Below are 20,079 nucleotides of genomic sequence, written 5' to 3' on the forward strand. Positions count from 1 at the left end.
CCGGACTGCTGAGTGGAATGATGAGCACTTTTAGCTGTAAATGAATTGATCTTCTGTCAGCCATAATGTGCTAGTGTTCGTTTGGCCTTGTGCAAGCCCTGAAAACATGTGCTGGTGTTCGAATGTCTTCATAGACCCTGACATAACGGAGTGTTGCTATGCAACAAATACAACAATTCACTGTGCGAGTTGCAGTGATGCTGTGAACAGGTGTTTCTCGTCAGAGGAGGCTTTAGCGCAACTAGAAAAATATATTGATCAATCAGAAGTCAGAATCGGATTTATGTTATTAGAATATTATTTTCCCCTTAAAGGCATGCAAGTTCACTCAGTGGCCATCTTTGGAACTCCACTGGGCACAGCTATTTTCTATCAAATTTTATTTTATTTTATTTTTTTACTGAAATGCAGGGTTTCCTATGGAAGCCCGTTTCCACCACTGCACAGATTTATTCGATTTTTCACAGAATACAGATTTTTTTTTTAAAGGTTTATTGCGACTTATCTCACAATTCTGACTTTTCTTTCTCAGAATTGTGAGATATAAACTTACAATTCTGAGAAATAAAGTCAAAATTGCGAGTTATAAAGTCAGAATTCCGAGATATTTACTAAAAATGAATTCAAAATTGTGTGATATCAACTCACAATTGTGTGATATTAAGTCACAATTGTGATTGTTATAAATTCTGTGAACATATCAGTGCTTTTTTTCTTCTCAGAACTGGACTATAACTCACAATTGCAAGTTTATATCCTGCAATTCTGAGAAAAAAAAGTCAGAATTGCGAGAAAAAAAGTCAGAGTTTGTATCTCACAATTCTGACTTTATTTCTCGCAATTGTGAGTTTATACCTCAGTTCTGAGAAAAAAAGTCAGAATTGCAAGATATAAAGTCGCAGTTGGCGAGAAAAAGTCAGATCTTCGAGTTTATATCTCGCAATTCTGACTTTATTTCTCGCAATTGTGAGTTTATATCCCACAATCCTGACTTTATAACCCGCAATTGTGCGTTTATACCTCAGTTCTGAGAAAAAGTCAGAATTGTGAGATGTCAACTAAAAGTCAGAATGGTGAGATAAAATGTCGCCATTACCTTTTTTATTTTTTATTCAGTGGTGGAAATGGGCTTCCATAGTTTCCACTATATTGAGCATTATGAAGTCTCCCATTTATTTTTCTACACTGTAAAAAAGCCTGTAGTTTTACAAAAAAAAAAAATTTTTTTTGTAAAAATACAGTAAAAATGTAAACATATTAATGGAACAACCTGTACAATTTAAAGTATAAAACTGTAATTTTACAAAAGACAGTTTCATTTTAAACCAGTAAATTTAACAATGCATACTGCTCCTAAAATGTGACCCTGGACCACAAAATCAGTCTTAAGTAGCACGGATATATTTGTAGCAATAGCCAACAATACATTGTATGTATCTTTTATGCCAAAAATCATTAGGATATTAAGTAAAGATCATGTTCCATGAAGAAATTTTGTAAATTTCCTACCATAAATATATCAAAACGTAAAAAAGAACTTCATTTGGACAACTTTTAAGGCGATTTTCTTAATATTTAGATTTTTTTTTTTTTTGCAACTTTAGATTCCAGATTTTCAAATAGTATCTCAGCCCAATATTGTCCCATCCCTACATCAATGGGAAGCTTATTTATTCAGCTTTTAGATGATGTATAAATCTGAAGTCTTGCAGATGGAAATAGAGGAAGCCACATGAAGAATATTGAAAAAGGTCATCAGAAGCAGCTTTTTTTTCACAAGTTTAGGTATATATTGGTATACAGATGGTGCACAAGTAATTTATGCAGACACAAAACACTGTAATGGTTACACATGACACTCAAATAATGCAATAAACATTCATTAAATAACAGGAGATGTAACAAAACCCAAATGAGCAGAACTGATTTAAAAAAAAAAACATGATTATTTTAAACAAAATAACTTCAAATTTCACACAGGGAGTTCTTGGAATGTCAGTTTACAATCTTTGACTGCAAATTATACATTGATTTGTTCTTTTTTTTTACTTTAAAGCTGTACAACTGGCACCATTTTTACTGTAAAATACTGTAAAACATTTTCCTTGTATATAATACAGGAACCTACACAGTTTAACCTATTAAGTGTTTTTTTTTTTTTTTTTCAATAATTGTTCGTTAAAATTACACATATTTTACAGTGTACATTTTCCTTCTCATACTTTGATTCAGTTTAGTGCATTAATTTATATTAGTTTTCATGCATCCTTCATGTTATGTCTTATATCTTTTCGTTTCATTGGGTTGTATAAATATGGCTCTTGTTTACAAAAATAACTTAAAATTAAGTCAAGAACCATTTTTGGTTTCTTAGTATACACTAGCGTTCAAAAATTTGAGGATTGTAAGATTTTTCACATAAAAAAGTCTCTTATGCTCACCAAGGCTGCATTTATGTGATCAACAAATACAGCAAAAACACTATAACGTTATGAAATGGTGTTACAATTTAAAATAAGCTTTTAATTTTGTTATATGTATTTCCATTTTAAAATGTATTTTTTTTTTTTCAGCCATTACTCCAGTCTTCAGTGTCACATGATCTTTCGGAAATCCTTCTAGTATGCCGTTTTAGTGCTCAAGAAACATTTCTTGTCATTAATTTTGTAATTTTTTATTTTTTATTTTTACATTTTTAGTATTAATTGATGAATATAGATTAATTTAATTTTGTGTTCATTCAAATTCATGCATTTGGGAGACACTTATGCGAAGAGACTGACACTGCATTAATGCTTTCATGTTTCTAGTGTCATATTCTACCTGTTGAGCTGTAAGAATTATACAGTCTTATTGCTTGTGCTGTAACTGCAGTGCAAAAGTTCTTCAAATCTAATTTCCCCCTCTTTTTTGCAAAAATGTTCCATTTTAGCAAGATCTCTACTAATTTGCAATCGCTCCAATGAGTATGCATGTACAGAGCTCTTTTTGGAGACCTGTTCAGCATCATTTAGTAGCATCTTTAAGGAGACGAGTACTTGGAGAGATTAATTGTGGACACTCTTTCATTGAATTATCAGGAAGTTGTCCTTTTCCTTAGCTTTATTCCCTACATTAGTGTCGTAAATATATTGGCGTGTGTTTGTGAGAATATCGGTCCGGTTTAATCTGACGCCCAACCGAAGCTCTTTAATCTTTTGATCCTCTCAGCTCAGGAAAGCGAGAGGCCCTAGAGCGATGCTGAGGCTTATGGGATAGGTTTGCAGCTTTGAGTCCTCCAGCGTCAGCCCTTTTTTATAATGTCACACCTTTTCGGTTTGACAGACATGAGCTCATCACACGCATATAAGCTACAGGTTCACACCTCCACACCTCAAACGGTTAACAGCAGGTAGAGCTTTGTTAGAAATGGGTATGCATGCAGTTGTACATACAAATAAGCTTGTCTATGTTCATAAAGCAATTTTTGCCAGTACTCTTGTCTGGCTATGTAGGTCATTAAGACTGCAGTATCTTTTTTGGACTTGCTTGTAGCCCACAATCATTTTAAAGAGCAAGGATCCAGTTAAATCGGTGACCCTATAGCATTTATTAACCTTGCGTTCATACAGATAAGTGTGAAAGGTCAGTGTTGCCTTAAGCAGATTCATTTATTTGCAAACACAATATCACAAGAGTGATATTTTGGACCCCTGTGAGTGTAGCGTGTTGTCTGTGACCTGTGCGCTGTTTGACTAAAAGCCTCTTGGGTTAATTGACTGAGGCCTGCTTGCCCTAAAATGTGTGGTAGGAGAGTTAAGTCTTTATTCTGTGGAACGGTGACATGAAAAGGGCACTTAAAGGACAGGAGTGGACCCCTGGGTGGGCACGGGAGGCAGGCAGGATATTGCTATTGACACATGTATATTGACTGCTGTCGCTACCAACATTTTGTCTAAATAATGTCTTTGCATACCAAAGATGTATGTAGTCAAACAGGCTGGGCTGTTACTGATAAATGTAATATTTTTGGTCATTTTTTTCCAGTCGAGTTTTCATTAAATTTGCCCTGAGGAGCTTATGCTACCATTAATCTCTTGCTGGACTATTTTCTTTTTTTTTTTTTCTAAAAAATATATATACATATATACAGTTGAGGTCATAAGTTTACATGCACCTTGCAGAATCTGCAAAATGTAAATTATTTTACCAAAATAAAAGGGATCATACAAAATGCATGTTATATTTTATTTAGTACTGACCTCAATAATACTGAAAAGACATTTACATATAGTCCACAAGAGAAAATAATAGCTGAAATTATAAAAATGACCCCGTTCATTGTATTATTAATACAATGTTGTTACCTATTTCTTTTTTGTTCAGTGATAGTCCCTTGTTTGTCCTGAACAGTTAACCTGTCCGCTGTTCTTCAGAAAAATCCTTTACGTCCCACAAATTCTTTGGTTTTTCAGCATGTTTGCGAAATTTTAACCCTTTCCAACAATGATTTTATGATTTTGAGATCCATCTTTTCACAAAAAGGACAACTGAGAGACTCATATGCAACTATTACAGAGGGTTTAAACACTCACTGATGCTTTAGAAGGAAACACGATGCATTAAGAGCCAGGGGTGTAAACTTTTGAACAGAATGAAGATGTGTACATTTTTCTTATTTTGCCTAAATATCATTTTTTTTTTTATTTAGTACTACCCTTCAAAAGCTACTTACAAGTTTGCCAGAAGACAAAATATGTTGCATTTACCCTGATCTTCAAATTCCAAAAGTTTTCACCCCCTGGCTCTTAATGCATTGTGTTTCCTTCTGGAGCATCAGTGAGTGTTTGAACCTTCTGTAATAGTTGCATACGAGTCCCTCAGTTGTCCTCAGTGTGAAAAGATGGATCTCAAAATCATACAGTCATTGTTGGAAAGGGTTCAAATACACAAAAATGGTGAAAAACCAAAGAATTTGTGGAACACAATGGATTTTTCTGAACTATTTTTTTCTCTTGTGGACTATATGTATATGTATTCTATGTGAAGTGTCTTATTCAAGTCAGTACTAAAAAAAAAAAAAAAACATACATTTTAAATGATCGCTCTTATTTTGGTAAAATATTGAACATTTTGCAAGGTGTATGTGAACTTTTGACCTTAACTGTATGTATGAAACATATTGCAGTTAAACTAAAAGTACTAAAAGATGTGTTGTCTTGCCATTATTATGCAGTACACAGCCTTGTTACGTTCAGTTCAGCCTGCAAACTCACATTTACAAACATATGAGTAAAATGTAATTTTCTATATGCTGCTTTAACCAGCATATCTCCTGCCCCCACCTTAAAGAATAAACTTCATTAGTCTTCAAAGCTCCATTTCTTGCTCAATGAACCACCTCAAAAAATGAACTGTGTATGTTAGCAGGCTATATCTTTAGAAGGATATAATATTTGTGTGTTGCCTGCGGGGATGAGATTTATGAAAGTGAAGCATTTTATAAGGAGATCATACAAAGTTTTGGGAAGATAAATTAAACATCATGGACAATTTGCGTAATATTTAGAACTTGGAAGACTTCGTAATCTTTTATTCTGTTTTCAGCCGACCCACAGGGACGAATCTGGAGATTCCTGTAGAATTGGAACAGCTGTTGTTATTGCACAAAAGTTCCACGTATATCCCCTGCTAACCGTTTTGGCTAATTTAATAATACTCTCAGCACAGTTTAAAATTTTACCATGTTGAAATCCATTATGCAGGTTTTCCAGCTGAGAAAATAAGGCAATCGGCCACATTTCTCCACACTTCTTCCCAGATAATCCTGAAGAATTTAAAAATATCAGTGACTTTTCACTTTAAACAGAAATACATTTGTCTGTTCTTAAACAATGTACATGCATTTCTGTAGCAAGCTCTTGTCATCATAATGAAGATGCTGTTAAAACACTCTGTGCAGTTGAAACTCCTCTGGGAAGCATCACGTGCAAATCATCCTCATTTACAAACAAAACGACACCTTGAAAAATGGCAACGCTCAGTTGCTTCTCTGCTCGGCGTAAGCTGGTAACTGCTTCATTGTTCCCTGCTCGTTTCTATGACAGCAGGGAGGAAAGCCCATGTACACTCCTGAGAAGTGAATTTACTGGCGTGGTGGAGGTTTTGATGGCTCCTTTCTGCAGTGGAAGCGAGAGGAGAGCTGATGTGTGTATCATAGCTGACAGCTCAGTGGCCATCCAGGAGTGTTCAGGGAATAGCCTTGAGGAACACGAGCAAAGGGAAGCGGAGGGAGGATTGAGGCGCTTTGCTGCTATCACAGCGCCTTTATTTTAAGTGCTGAATGCACCCGCTGACCTGATAGTGTATACTGAACCACATCAGTCTGAGTGTGTACCCTTTTATTCTGTCCTTTGTTTGTTTGGTTTTTCCCTCTCTTTCGTACTCTTGCATGATTAATATTATTATTTTTTAAATTAATTTAATCTCTTTTGTTTGTTCTTTTGCTTTTCTTCATTCAGTCTGTTGTGTTTTATTTTCTGTTTTGACTGTTTTTTCTCACTTTTGTTCATTTGTTTGTCTCTTTTTTTATTTTGCCTTTTTCCATTCTCTTTCTTGTCCAGTAGCCTTGTTTCTATCATGCTTTTATGCACGTTTTGAAGTATTGCATCAGAAACGAGTGATGGAAATGCTACATTTCTAATAAAAATCCCATAATTTGCAAAAACGGTTTTACACTCGCGTGCGGCGGTTTTTGACTTGGGTGAAAATGCTAAAAATGGGAAATGAAAACGCATTTGCCGAATAAATTACACCATAGCCATAAAAAAGTCACATGACTTTGCGCAATGGAACGGCAAAACCTGACTAACCAGCAGACTGATCTGAGATGTTGTTATGGTCATTCTGAAATGCCCAAAAAGTCTGTCAACAAAGTATTTCTATATAATTGCCTCCAGGAACTGTCTCACATGACTGCGTTTTATGACCTGCGAAAGCAACGGCAGTGTTTGTGTTTCGTCTGCTCGCTCTGAGGCGCAAGTAATTTATTATATATGAAAAGTATAATATTCAGTGTCATTCATATAGTGCCAGTTTATCAGAAAGTGACGATTTTGTTCTCTTTGATTCGTTGGATGCAATCGTACATTACTGGAATGGTAACCCAGCTATTCTGTTCTTTCTGCGGTCCTTTTTTGTCTTTCTTTCCTCCTGTTGTTTGTTTTGCTCTTCATTTTATGTCTTTGTCTTGCATGTAGTTCTATATGCTTTTCTCTAATTTTTATTTTCGTTCGTTCTGACTTTAAAGGATTAGTTAGCTTCCAGAATAAAAAATATTTCCTGATCATTTACTCACCCCCATGTCAATCAAGATGTTCATGTTTTCTTTGTTCAGTTAAAAGAAAATTACGTTTTTGAGGAAAATATTCCAGGATTTGGGATGAAGGTCCAAATTGCAGTTTCAATGCAGCTTCAAAGGGCTCTGCATGATCCCAGCCAAGGAATAAGGGTCTTACCTAGCAAAACGATCGATCATTTACGTAACCACACAAATTTACGTTATCACATATGGAATATATTTTGTAAACGGTGTTTGACTTTCTTTGCACGTTAGCGTTCCAGACGCTGGGTTGGCACTTCTGCTTATATCACATGTGACCTTTTGAACTTGACTATGTAATGCTTGAAGTTGAGCTAGTCCAAGACAAGCATTTGTGGTTAAAAAGTGTATAAATGTATTTATTTTTAGAAAATGACCATTTGTTTCACTAGATAAGACCCTTATTCCTCTGCTGGGATCATGTAGAGCCCTTTGAAGCTGCATTGAAACTGCAATGTGGACCGTCAATCCACTGATTCCCATTAAAGTCCACTATATGGAGAAAAATCCTGAGATGTTTTCCTCAAAAAACTTCTTTTTAGCTGATGGAGAAAGACATGAACATTTTGGATGACATGAGGGTGACTAAATTATTTTTCTTTCTTTCTTTCTTTCTTTCTTTCTTTCTTTCTTTCTTTCTTACTTTCTTTCTTACTTTCTTTCTTTCTTTCTTTCTTTCTTTCTTTCTTTCTTTCTTTCTTTCTTTCTTTTTTCCTCACACTCTCTCATTTGTCTTCCTTCCTCTTATGTTGTCTCTCTGCTTTTAGGTGTAAATAGCGCCAATTAATACCAATTAATATGGATGAACTGCCATGACAATAGATTAAAATAATGAATTTGTGTATGTGAGCAGTACCGGCCTGTAGGTTTGTGGGGCCCTAGGCAAGATAATGCAAATGGACCCCACTAGTCTAAAAAACTGTCACATAAAGCACATAAAATGACTATTTCAATATTTAAGTGTGATTGTGTATTAGTTGTAACACAATCAAAAAACATATGTAAAATATATTTAAAAAAAAACAGAAGTGCAAGTGAACTTGAGTAAACAGATCCAAGAAAGTAAAAAAGTCAAATAAATAAAATATAAATTAAGTATACACAAAAACTAAATAAAATAAACAGATCGTAGACAAAATATAAATATAGGCCTAAAATTCATAAATGATACGACATGAAAGCTATTGTGCTTATTTTTAAGGATTGATTGATGATCACAAAAAAAACTTTATTGCATTAGACACTGGATCTGGGTCTGTAATTTAACGTAACATGCTACATGTGTTTCAATTTGTCCTTGTATGACAAGTCTGTCTGTGATTATGGGCATTATTACATGTATAAAACAAAGTACTACAGCAATAAATATTATGTAGCAGTCAAAACATCCCTTTTTACAGCTCTGGAAAGATATTGTTTGGATTCCATTTCTAACTTCACTTTAATTTAATTTCAAATCATTTAAAAATAGCATTAATGTGTAACAAGACAATTCAAGCTACTATTCTGAGAGGCAATATTAGGTAAATTCCAAAATCTAAACCATAACAACAAAATCTGTACTATAACAAAAGAATTTTAAGCCGGGGCCCTAGGCGACCGCCTGTATCGCCTGCTGGACGGGCCGGCACTGTATGTGAGGTGGAATATTCATCAACACATTAGTGTGTTAACACACCTTTAGCCTCACAGCACACCAAACAGCAGGCATCTACCTCCATTCCCCCTGTTACCGCAGCAGTTTTAGTGCAGATGGTGTCTTGAAAATATATAGCTTTCCTTATCTGCTTCTATTCCATCTATAAGGTTGTTTTCTCTCAGTTCAAGCTCTCCGTCTCCCAGGAGAATTGGCTGCATTTCCGGCATGTATATGATTATGGGAGTGGAAATTAGGTCAGAGGCATTTTGTATGAAAGCTATACTCAGCCACAGCTGGCTGAAGACATCCAATAGCCCCCCAAAAAAAGCAATTTCACTCGTGAACACACATACACACACGAGCACACACGCAGACACAATCGGGAGCTGATTGAATGAGCTTTATCGGAATGTGGCCGCGTGTGTGCGCTCTAATATTAGCTGAAATTGGTTCTTAGCTCCTTATCTCAGTGCTGTTGTCAGAGCCTTTCCTCTTGCACAAGCCCCCCCACACACACGCTTTGCTCTCGCAGCCACACCCCTTCAAATATGTACAGAGCATCGCCACAAAAGAGCTGCTTGCTCACAGTGAACCAGAGGAAATAAACATGCTACATGCATATCTTGTAGCCTTCGACTATGCAGTGTCTTTCTTTCATTAATTATGAGGTATTTGTTTTCCTAATGATTGTTTTTGTGTAGATATGAGCCGGCCTTGTTTTTGCTGTAAGCCAAGATGGTACTCCAGTGCCAAGGCTGTCTTGCATTGCAAATATAATTAGAAATTTCATTTTCTCTACAGCTTCAGTCCAAATTTAGTTTCTGGGAATCAACGTATAAGAAGACCTAACAGCAGGCTTACGGAAAATATACAGGACCGTGGAAAATACACGTTCATATGGCTTATATATTCCAAGTCTTTTGAGATCATAGAATGGCTTTTTGTGAGAAACCGCTTGTCAACACCCATTAGCATTAGCAAATGAGCTGTGCTATTCTGTTGAGGGAAAAAAAGGGGAAACCCCATTTTAAATCTGACTGACCTGACTCGACACTTTGCATTTGATGTAACTGGATGGTGTGGAGGGGAAAATTGCTCCCGTTCAAGATCTCGTCTGGTCATGTTTTAGCTCTAATAAAACATTGAAAGTCTCTGAGGCCTGGTTTCACCAAAAAATCCTTGAGAAGAGTCGTATCAGAAACATCAGACTGCAGGTGTGATGAATAAATGATAGCGTAGTGGACTGCAGCTTACCACAAAACTGACATTACTTTGAACTTTTAGCAGAAAGACAAACTGCAGTCTGTGACATTTCAAAGTCCAGTGAAGTCCAAGTCCAGCTTTTTTACTTTTAGTCTATATCTGTTGGCTTTGAGGCAATATATGTGAAAAGTTGAGTACATTGCAGGTTGCATATGGATCATTATGGTCGAATGTACATCCTGACACAGTGTTTGTTTGTCTCCATATGCAGCTGCCGGCAGACTTCAGCAGATTACACCTGGCAGACGGGATTCACCCCCAGGTGACACACGTTTCCTCCAGCCACTCAGGATGTAGCATCACCAGTGATTCTGGAAGCAGCAGCCTGTCGGACATTTACCAGGTAATAACACCTAGTCTTCGTAACGTAGGAGTAGCAGCTTTGTGACAATGCCATCACAATGTGACTGACAGCAGTCAGCAGTTTTTACTGAGTAATGACTAATGCAGCTAGGAATAATAAAGTAATGGTAGGGAACTATGATTTCTGCGATGTGGAAAATGCAGATGCAATTGTGTAATTCAGTCATAAAAATGCATATTACCATATAACGCGGAATGTCACGGAATTTGCCAAATTTGTGATGAATAAATCAAAAGTAAGTCAGTACACTTAAATCAAAATGCAATATGGACTAATGTCTGTGAATATTAAGTTGCAAAAATGCTTTAAATTAGAATTCTTCTACATTCTATGTTTCTCGGTGTGAATGAATGGTGCGGACTCGCGGTTTCATTTACTACACATACTGAAGCACATGTGGTGCTAATAGAGTTTTCAGCCTCTGCCGCCTCAGAGGCTGTTTGCATGTGTACATGAACACATAAATATTATCTCTAGAACTTCTCTGAGAGTCACTTCATAAGCATTTTACCATTTCTTTTAAGAAAAACTATCCTCCTATCATATACAAATAGAAACTATAGCTTGTCACAGCAACCCATCAAAATAAAAGTTAGGTTTAACTTGAAGAAACCTATAGTAATGATAGTACTTCCATTTTACTGATAATATTATTTTTAAAACATTTTTTTAAGAAATATTTACCAGAAAAATTATGTACCAGAATTTATTTTTCATAAAATTGTAAATACACAACACAGTATTTCTGAAAAAATAAAATAATAATAAAGTATTAAAAAAAATTATTTAAAATTTAATTGAAAACGGAATCCAGAAAATTAAAAGACAACAGAATTTGTTAAAAATAAAACCGAATTTGAGGGGAAAAAAATAAATGTAGTTTCATAGTACCTTAAATACGTCATTTTTGTTAAACGTTTAATAAATCGCTGTTAAATTGTTTAAGTTTCATTATTTCAATTAATTGGACATGCTTTTTGCCTAATATTTTAATTTAATTTAATTATTAATGAAAACACAAAAAAATGAAAACACAAAAAAAATGGAATCCGGCAAAATTGAAATGGAAAAAAGAGAATTTGAAAAAAAAAAAAATACTACGGACTCCATAGGGCCCTATAATAGTTTACTCAAAAAAACAACTATAAACTTCAAATAATATAAACTATAAAATTCTTTTAAAATAAATGTATATATTTGATGTAAAATGTAGTAAAAACAGTAATATTTTAACATAAAATGTAAAATTTAATAGAAATTTAAAATAATTGCTATTTAAAATGTGACATATTCCTGTGATGGCAAATCTGAATTTTCAGCATCACTACTCCAGTCTTCAGCGTCACATGATCCTTCAGAAATCATTTAAATTTGCTGATTTGGTGCTCAAGAACATTGCTTATTATTATCAATGTTAAAAATAGCTGTGCATTTCAGAATTCTTCGAAAAGAAAGTTCAATATAATTTATTTGAAATAAAATAAATATTGTAAATGTCTTTTACTGTCACTTTTGATTAACATGTCCTTGTTGAATAAAACTTCATTTATGTCAAACAAATATACATATATATGGAACAACAATGAATTTTGAACAGTTTCTTTAATGTGCATGCAAATTTCATCCTTCTTTATTCATTTCATTTACATTTGATTCATTTGGCAGATGCTTTTATGCAAATCTTCGTACAATGCATTCAAGGTACATATTTTATCAGTATGCATGTTCCCTGGTAATCAAACCCAAGACTGCTGTCACTAAGCATTTGTCACTATAACTAAACCTGAGCCAATGACCTGTGAAACTGAGCCAATGAGATTAAAACAGAAGAACCCCATATCCCTTATATATATCTGTGCCAGTCTATAAAATGTGTATGTTTGCCTCCATTAATCTTATTAATAGTGTTTAGCTTGGTATTTGCCTGGCTGTTTAATTGATTTCTCTGTGTGATGTGTTTGCGAATTGAAGATGTTTTGTGGCAGGCCGTGTGCAAAGGTGTATGGGACATAATTCAGTTTATGCAGTGTTCGTGATCCTGGCCTGATGGCCATCTGTTAAAGGCTCATTAACAGCTGGATGGTGTCCTTGTGAAAAGAGGTTGTGATCTCCGTGCTCTACACCTCGCTTTATACAACTGTCCTCTCCTCTGCCTGCGATCCACATCCCATAAAATGAAAGCAGGCTGAGTGGAATGTTGTCAGTATAAAATGATTGGATGAGCATTGTTTGAAGTTGTTGATCATTGTATATCATTTATTTAACATTAGTGTCTTTTATCATATTGCCAATTTATAAGTCCAATGAGGCAGAAACCTTCACCAAGGCTACATTTACTGTCAAGCCCGAAATTATTCATACCCCTGGCAAATCTGACTTAGTTACTTTTATTCAACCGGTAAGTTTTGTTTTTTTTTGACACAGGCTTCTCCCAAAAGATAATAAGATGATGTACAAGAGGCATCATTGTGGGAAAAAAATATTTCTCAGCTTTTATTTACATTTGAACAAAAAGTGGCATGTCCAAAATTATTCATACCCTTTGCAAACTGTCACAGTCTATGGGAAAATCCAAAGTTCTATACCATTCCAAATAGTCCAAACTGTTCTAAAGCATCCTAAATACCCTGATTCAAAAGGTGAAAAACAGAAGCTCTCTGCTGTTGGTTTGTGGACAGTCATGTCTAAGACAAAAGAGCTTAGTGAGGAGATTGCGTCTGCGCATTGTGGCTGCTCACAAGTCAGGAAAGGGCTATAAGATCATATCTAAATGTTTTGAAGTTCCAGTGGCTACAGTGCAAAGTATTATTAAAAAGTGACACCTGTGCTGGCCAGGAGGATAGTGAGAGAGGTAAAAAAAGAATTCAAGGATCACCACCAAAGCCATCCTGATGAATCTGGGCTCTGCTGGTGGCAACATCTCAAGGCAGACAGTCCAACGGACACTGCACACCACTTGGTTCCATGGACGCAGACCAAGGAGGACACCACTTCTCCAGATATGGGACACAAAAGCCCAAAAAAGAAGACTTCTGGTCTTCTGTTTTATGGTCAGATGAAACAAAAATTGAATTGTTTGGCCACAATGATGTAGCCTTCATTTGGCGTAAAAAAGGAGAAGCCTTCAACCCTAAGAACACCATCCCAAACTGTCAAACATGGTGGTGGGAACCTAATGTTTTGGGGGTGTTTTTCAGCCGGTGGACCAGGGATCCTAATCACAGTAAACGGCACCATGAAAAAGGAGCAATACATCAAAATACTCAACAACAACCTCAGTTAGTCTGCAGAGAAGCTTGGCCTTGGGCACCAGTGGACATTTCAGCATGACAACGACCCAAAACACACAGCAAAAGTGGTGATGAAATGGTTAGCAGACAAAAACATTAACGTTTTGCAGTGGCCCAACCAGAGTCCTGACTTAAATCCAATCGAGAATCTGTGGAGGGAGCTAAAGATCAGGGTAATGGCAAAGAGACCCTCCAACCTGAAAGAGTTAGAGCTCATCGCTAAAGATGAATGGGCAAAAATACCAGTGGAGACATGCAAAATGCTGGTCAGCAACTAAAGGACGCGTTTGATTGATTATTTAAAAGGGTATGAATAATTTTGGACATGCCACTTTTTGTTCAAATGTAAATAAAAGCTGAGAAATATTTTTTTCCACAATGATGCCTCTTGTACATCATCTTATTATCTTTTGGGAGAAGCCTGTGTCATTTCCGGTCAAAAAAAAAAAAAAAAACTTGCTGGTTGAATAAAAGTAACTTTAAGTCAGAATTTGCAAGGGGTATGAAATAATATCGGGCTTGACTGTATGTGATCAAAAATACAGTAAAAACATAAATATTGTTAAAGGTTATTGCACATTAAAATAGCTGTTTTAATATATTTTAAAATATAATTTATTCCTGTGATAGCAAAGCTGAATTTTCAGCCTCTTTAATCTAGTCGTCAGTGTCACATGATCCTTCCGAAACCATTCTAATATGCTGATTTGCTGCTCTACAAACATTTATTATTATATTGAGAAAATACACAACAGAAGCATTTATTTGCACTAGTGGTCTCACTTTTTTGGACCCTACAGTCTATGGGTATCTTACAGTACTTCAGGCCTGTTTTGTTAAGAGTAATGGCCCATATCCTCAATGTGGCTGTCAAAGCGGTCACTTTTTTTATTTTTTATTTTTTTAAACATTTGAATAAATAATGATGCAGGTTCTTCAGGGAGACTTGAAAGCATTGATCCAAGAATAGCCCTGCTAAAAAATTAATGTTCCCTTCACGCTCATCTTAGCCACACCAAACAGTGCTATAGATCACACTAGACATGGCAGTTTGAAAGATAAATCAGTCCCTTCATCGGCTACAACGTATTAACAGCCCCTATGTTTGTCTTCACTGATTAGCTCTTAAATGGTTTTCGTAAAGGAAGCCAGCTTGACTCCTGCTTTTCCTGCATTGTTAGTGGTGTTTGATTCTTGTTAAAGTACAGCAGTGAAACTTTTTGAACAATCCCAAAGTGGTGTAGTTGATTTATCAAGATTTGAGTGTGACACGTTTAGTTTCTTCAAGCATATCTGATCTCAAGTGAGTCATCAACTTAACGGTGTCCGGATAAAAATGTGATGTGATGTACATCCCAAAAGGTTCAGCTAATGGGTGACTGCTTAGTGTATTGATTTTAAGATCTTGAAACCACATTAATCAACAGTTATTGATACCGTTCCTCAAAAAGATTGCTGTTTGTTTAAGCACATAGATTTCAGTCGTCATGCGTCAGTGACTTGCTGCTTTGGGAATGCATATATAATTCATAGTTGAGGGCAGGGAATACTGGGGTTTCCTGCCATTTGATGGATGCAGCATTTGAGATTGTGTGTCATTGTAGTTTGTAAATACTGCTTATAGGTTTGTGTTCATGTTTTAACTTCTGTCAGATCTCTGGGACAAATGTGTGCCAAGGGGTTATCGGGCATTTGAGAGCTTGTGGAGGTTTTCAGCAAGATTGAGGACCTTAAAGAAACAGTTCATCCAGAAAAGATATTCTGCCTTCATTTACTGGTCGTTCCAAATCTGTATGACTTTTTTTACATTGAACACAGAAGGAAATAGGTATGCTGTTTGCTCTTTTACATTGAGCTGTTATGCTTCAAAAAAGTCTGCAAAAGAACTTGTTAAAATTATTCATATTTTTTTGTATGTCCCAGAAGCCATGAAACAGATCTGTTTTAAAAAAGTAATGTGTTCAAGAATTAGACCTTGTCACTTCTCCTATGAAAAGATGGCAAGATTTTTAGTAAATAAAAACTTAAACCATATGATAGTTTTGTGTTAAAAAATTATGGAAACCCGTTTCTGCCACTGAATAAAACATTTAAAAAAAATTTTTTATAATTGCAACCATTTTTTTCCTGAAGAATTGTGAGATATAAACTCGCAATTGCAAATTCTGAAGTCAGAATTGGAAGATATAAACTCAAAATTCAGATTTTTTTTTTTCCTCAGAATTGCATGATATAAACTTGCAATTGTGAGTTATAAACAAAATATATATTGAGTTAATTAACATCAGTCTCTTTTTCCCCTCAAAATTGGACTTTACAACTTGCATTTGCGAGTTTATATCTCAGTTCTAATGGAAAAAAAGTCAGAATTGCCAGTTTATATCACACAATTCTGAGGAAAAAAGTCAGAATTATGAGTTTATATCTTGCAATTTTAACTTTATAACTTGCACTAGCAAATTTATATATGACAATTAAAAAAAACGTCAGAATTGCAAGTTTATATCTCTGACTTTATGTCTCTCAATTGAGAGTTTATATCACAGAATTCTGAGAAAAAGTCAGAATTGTGACTTTTGTTTAATTATCTCGCAATTTGGACTTCGCAATCTTGCAATTGTGAGTTTATATCTGACAGTTCTGAGGAAAAAAAAGTCATAATTGTGAGTTTATATCTTGCAATTCTGACTTTGTAACTTGCAATTCTGAGGGAAAAAAGTCATAATTGTACGTTTTTATCACGCAATTCTAAGAAAAAAAGTCAGAATTGCAAGTTTACATCTCCAATTCTGACTTTATATCTCACAATTAAGAGTTTATGTAACACAATTCTGAAAAAAAAGTCAGAATTGTGAGTTTTTATCTCGCAATTCTGACTTTATAACTTGCATTTGCAAGTTTATATCTCTCAATTCTGAGGAAAAAGTCAGAATTGTGAGTTTATATCTTGCAGTTCTGACTTTATAACTTGCACTCGCTAGTTTATTGACAATTCTGAGGAAAAAGTCAGAATTGTGAGATAACCATTTTTTATTTTTTATTCAGTGGCGGAAATGTGCTTTCATGAAAAACAAAATGTAAAAAAAAAATTGAAACATCATTTTCAATAGTATGACTATCATATGCTGCTTTTTGATTACAAATCAAAAGCTTCAATTCCCATGTATTGTAGTTGCAATAAATAGGCTCCCCATCATTTCTCCTTTTGTGTTCTGGGAGAAAAAGGAAGTCATACAGGTTTGGAATGACATGAGAGTTTGTAAATCATGACAGAATTGTTATTTTTAGGAGATCTATTCCCACAAGTAGTTTAGACCTCTTTAAAGGGATGCTTATGTGATAGATAGTCCTTTCTCTTCTATATTAGTGCATTTTGCCACCTGCTACGCCGCCATCCTCCCCCACTCCCCTGTCCCCACCCTGAAAAAGAGTCCAGCCTCACATCGCCCCGCCCAGTTCGCCCTCTGAGTGGCTGCTTTCAGCACCGTCTGAATATTTGATGAGTAATACAGGTCATTTAAGTCAAAATGACATGCGTTTGTGTGAGCCCAGATCGAGGGGCTTAAAAAATTAAAAGTAGCTGGAAGCTTGAGCTCTAAAGATGCGGCTGGGTCCCGGCTTCTGCAAGCATTTGGTCAAGGCGACACTGTGGGCAGTTTCAAGGAGGGATAGAGCATCGCTGGCGATCCTCAGCCAGGTGAGATCAAATCAGGGTTGGTTGCAACGATGGGTCTTTCTTTTGTTGCCTACCTAGTCAGATTGGGCCGTGTCACAGTGCTGGGTGGGTGTTGGGTTGTATATTCTTAAAAATGGTGCTCAAACTACCTTACCAGTGCTTGTTTGGTTGGTTTGTTTTGTTGCTAGCTTTGAATTGTTGTCATACAGTAGTACATGCAGTCATGTGCTCTGCTTCCATTTTCTTTTACATTTTGAATTAATTTAAAAACATCTTGGTTTTATTTAGCCTTGATAATTGTCTTTTTAGGGCCTCTGATCAGCTCCAGGGTTCAGGATATTAATTTAGAAGTGACACAAAAATCACATAGAAATCTGAAACAAAAAATGTCCAAAATGTCTTACTATGATTGACTGAACAAAGCTTTCTGAAACACAGGCCACCGAGAGTGAGCCCGGCGACATGGACCTCAGTGGCCTGCCGGAGACGGCCGTTGACTCCGAGGAGGATGACGATGAGGAAGATATCGAACGTGCCTCAGATCCCCTCATGAGTCGAGACATCGTCCGAGACTGCCTGGAGAAAGACCCCATGGACCGAACGGATGACGACATAGGTGAGTGATTCGCTTAAACCATCAGTCTAGTGTGAGTTTGCTTGAGGAAGATAGAAGAGATTCTCGAAAGCAATGAAATGATTTACCAGGAAAGCAAGGCAACAAAAGGTCGGGGAGACTACAAAAGAAAAGCGTGAGGGGGAGACGTGTTGGTTTTTCTAGGTCACCCTCTCAGCCGAGCCTCTCGAAGCGCATTAAAATTTGATTGGCTGAGCCGCATCCACAGCTACGCTTCAGTGGTGCCGTGCCAAGCACAGGTCATTGAGTACCCAGACAGGCCACGGGCCGGGAACAAAATCCAAAATCTCTTGTCTCCACTCTCCTCGATCTCAACTGAACCACTTCGGGCTTTGGGCAGCCCTGTCACACTAGCTAAAGCCAAATACTTGATTTGGTTGGCCCATCGAGCATGGAAAGAAAAACTATTAACATGCTATAGAAAAACTATTATCTTTCTGCCCAGTTCTAATAATTCATATTGATTGTAAAATAATGATTACATTGCAATAAACGGACTCAAGAGGTTAAATGTACCATGTTCTGTGCAATGAAATGGCAAGCACACTTGCAGGCTGGTGATGGCGATGCTGTCAAAAAATGATGGGTAAACTTGCAATTAATATGGAAATGGATTCTGTATAAGCACTTTTGGCTCTGTGGACTTTAATGTTGTTAAAACACACTTTTCACACTAGTTTATTTAATTTGTGCTCTGCCATTAACCAACAGTGTATATACACACAAAAGTGACCCTGGACCACAAAACCAATCTTAAGTAGCATGGGTATATTTGTAGAAATAATTAAAATACATTGTATGGGTCAAAATTATTGATTTTACTTTTATGCCAAAAATCATTAGGATATCAACATATTCATGTTCCATGAAGATATTTTGTAAATTTCCTACTGTTTGCTAAGAACTTAATTTGGACAACTTGAAAGGTGATTTTATTAATATTTAGATTTTTTTTTTTTTTTTGCTCCCTCAGATTCCAAATTTCAAATAGCTGTATCTCAGCCACATAGTGTCCTATTGTTACCATACATCAACGGAAAGCTTATTTGTTCAGCTTTCAGATGATGTATAAATCTCATTTTCATAAAACTGACCCTTAGGACTGGTTGTGTGGTCTAGGGTCACATATAGTACAGTAGAATTGTAATGTTTCTGTCAGAATCTCTGTCATAGTGTCACATCCCAAATGATGTATTGTATTTAATAACATTCAGTGGTTTTCTAAGGTTAATGCCATAGCACTCTGAATGCAAACTTAATTATATTTTTATTTTATTTGATGTCTCTCAAGTTTTCCACCAAGTTTTCTCCACATTGCTGGTCTTGAATTTTATCTTAAAGACAACAACTTAGGGACAGTTGTAATTTGTCTATAAAGTAAACAATTAAAGACAAAAAATCACATACTAAAAATTAAAGTGGTTTGTTTTACTCGTTAGTTTACTTTTTTGTAATTTTACATGGTTTATCATGGTTTGTAAAATGTGATACTATTTACTATACTATTACATTTCAAACTTGAAAATTGAACATCTGGTAGAGTAAAATAATAAAATCTATGCACAAAACATATACACTGCCTCTCAAAGGTTTGAGATCAGTAAGATTTTAAATGTTTTTAAAGACGTTTCTAATGCTCATCAAGGCTACATTTATTTAAAATTTATCTAATTTATCTAAAATACAGAAAAAATTATATTGTGAAATGTTATTTCAATTTAAAATAACTGTTTTATATGTGAAAGTATTTTAAAAAGCAATACTTTTATTCACCAAGGATGTGTTAAATTGATAAAAAGTGATAGCAAAGACTTATATTGTTATAAAATATTTATATTTTGAATAAATACTGT

At 35.5% G+C, this 20,079-nt stretch overlaps 1 protein-coding gene across 6 annotated transcripts in view; it reads left to right on the forward strand.

Moving 5' to 3' along the window:
• Positions 1-20,079, forward strand: part of rapgef2b (Rap guanine nucleotide exchange factor 2b) — a 148,598-nt gene that overhangs the window by 101,817 nt on the left and 26,702 nt on the right. For all 6 annotated transcript variants that reach the window (XM_073820043.1, XM_073820046.1, XM_073820047.1 and 3 more), the window contains 2 exons: positions 10,474-10,605; positions 18,031-18,208. In XM_073820043.1, coding sequence (XP_073676144.1) covers positions 10,474-10,605; positions 18,031-18,208 — 310 coding nt within the window. The remainder of the gene's footprint in view (positions 1-10,473; positions 10,606-18,030; positions 18,209-20,079) is intronic.

This window comes from Garra rufa, chromosome 16 (assembly GCF_049309525.1).
Source record: "Garra rufa chromosome 16, GarRuf1.0, whole genome shotgun sequence".
NCBI lineage: Eukaryota > Metazoa > Chordata > Actinopteri > Cypriniformes > Cyprinidae > Garra > Garra rufa.